The following is a 1,786-nucleotide window of genomic DNA, read 5'->3' as shown; positions in this document are numbered from 1 at the left end:
GTGTGTGTGTGTGTGTACAGAGGGTGCCAAAAAATCTATACACATTTTAAGAAAGGAAAACTGTATTAAAATTGTAATACTCAACATATACTGATAACCAAAGATGAATACAAGTCCCGCATGACGTCTGCAATGACAAGAGGTGCTCAAAGGGGTTCCCATCAGCGTCCAGACACTTCTGATGACGGCGAACGACTGCTTGGGCAATGCTGACCAAAGTGTCCACTTATGTACATTTTTTGGCACCCCTGGTATATGCACCACATCTTTATCCATTCATCTATTGAAAGACACACAGAAAAAAATCTGGATTTATTTTACAATCAGAGAGAAAAAAAACGAACATGTGGGAGTGGAGATTGTATGCACACGGGCACCACCACAGCTGTAAAACACAGTTTCAGCATGTTTTAACATGTTTTATGTTTGTCTGTAACATGGTTTTGTCCGAAAACATGCCTGTATGTTTTCCCTTCATGGGCCCAGGTAAGTTCTAACGAGACCTGCACCGACCCGGCAAAGCTGTTTCTTTGCTCCACAGATATTGGGAGCTGAGAAGCTTGATGAGTCTAAAGTTTGACACGAAAAGCATTGTTCTGCCTCCTGTTTGAACAAGATTCCTCAGGAAAAACGAAACAGGGTCAGGAGAACCCCCGGGAGTGGTGAGGAAAGGAGAATTGCAGGGGCTCGGATAGGCTCTCCTCGCATCCAGCAATTCTTGATGAAAGCTACACCGTGTCCCCAGGAAGGCGGGCAGGCGATGGATGCTGGCAGGGACAGATACACGCGGACAAAAGACACCATTTTCGTAAACGTTCCTGTCCAACTTTCAAGTGACGTAAAAGCCAGACACTGTTCTGTCCTCTTTAGTCCTCAAGGAATGGGGTGTGTGGTGTCAATGACAGCCTCCCCTGAAATCCCAGCTGTCTGATCTCCGCTTACCTTCTGCCCACGCTGCTTCCTACAGGACACCGCCCTGCCTATCTGGGGCCACGTGAGTTAGGGACCTTAAGCGCCCTGACATCTGTGTTGCTAAAGCTTTGTCCAGTGCTTAATACCGTTTCTTGGTGTAATGGTCTCTGAATAAAGTGATCTTATAAACTACCTGTATTTAACAGCGTCAAATATTATGTGAGAGGTGCCTTTTTTACTAAGGGGACGTCACCGCTCCTAATGAGAATAGTAGCAGTTTAAAAACTGCCCATGGGTTTGTACAAAGTAGATATTGTCATGTAGCCGTTTGTCAGTTTTCCGTGAAGAACTTTGTGGACTTTCGTTATGGGAGACCCTCAAATGTTTGCACTTCAAACGGTTTTACTCATGAAGTCCGAACCCTTTAAGTGGCTTTTCATGGTAATGGTGTTTATCTTACACGGCGAATACATCACATCTTCAGCAAAGCAATTTGTACCGTGCCTGGGTACTCTATCCAATAAGCACACCTAGTCACTTTCATATTGATGTCTCAGCTATAAAACTGGCCTCCCTGATGCTATGAGGATCTCGAATTTCAAACTATTTGACCTATGCCTAGGGATGGTGGTATTTTTCTAAGTGCAAAACGTCTAATGAATATATTTTTGTAACTACATCCTTTGAATTGCCTGTCCAAATTTGTGTGGTCTCAATTTCACGCAGGGTGCAAAACGAGATATATAAATTGCCATATCCCCAAAGATATGGCCTCGTCCCTGGTAGGCAGAGCCCCATCTAAGTGGGTACCTAGCAACGTGACAGTTCCCACTTCGTAATTCATAGTAATGTCGGAACCCTCGGAGATACTCAG

At 44.5% G+C, this 1,786-nt stretch overlaps 1 protein-coding gene across 1 annotated transcript in view; it reads left to right on the top strand.

Moving 5' to 3' along the window:
* Positions 1-1,114, top strand: part of STS (steroid sulfatase) — a 170,851-nt gene extending 169,737 nt beyond the window's left edge. Inside the window, exon 10 of the mRNA XM_019624647.1 lies at positions 542-1,114. Within this exon, the coding sequence (XP_019480192.1) occupies positions 542-580 (39 nt within the window). The 3' untranslated portion in view covers positions 581-1,114. The remainder of the gene's footprint in view (positions 1-541) is intronic.
* Positions 1,115-1,786: the final 672 nt, after the last annotated feature.

This window comes from Hipposideros armiger, unplaced genomic scaffold (assembly GCF_001890085.2).
Source record: "Hipposideros armiger isolate ML-2016 unplaced genomic scaffold, ASM189008v1 scaffold_598, whole genome shotgun sequence".
Lineage (NCBI taxonomy): Eukaryota > Metazoa > Chordata > Mammalia > Chiroptera > Hipposideridae > Hipposideros > Hipposideros armiger.
This window is presented reverse-complemented; position numbering and strand designations above follow the sequence as displayed.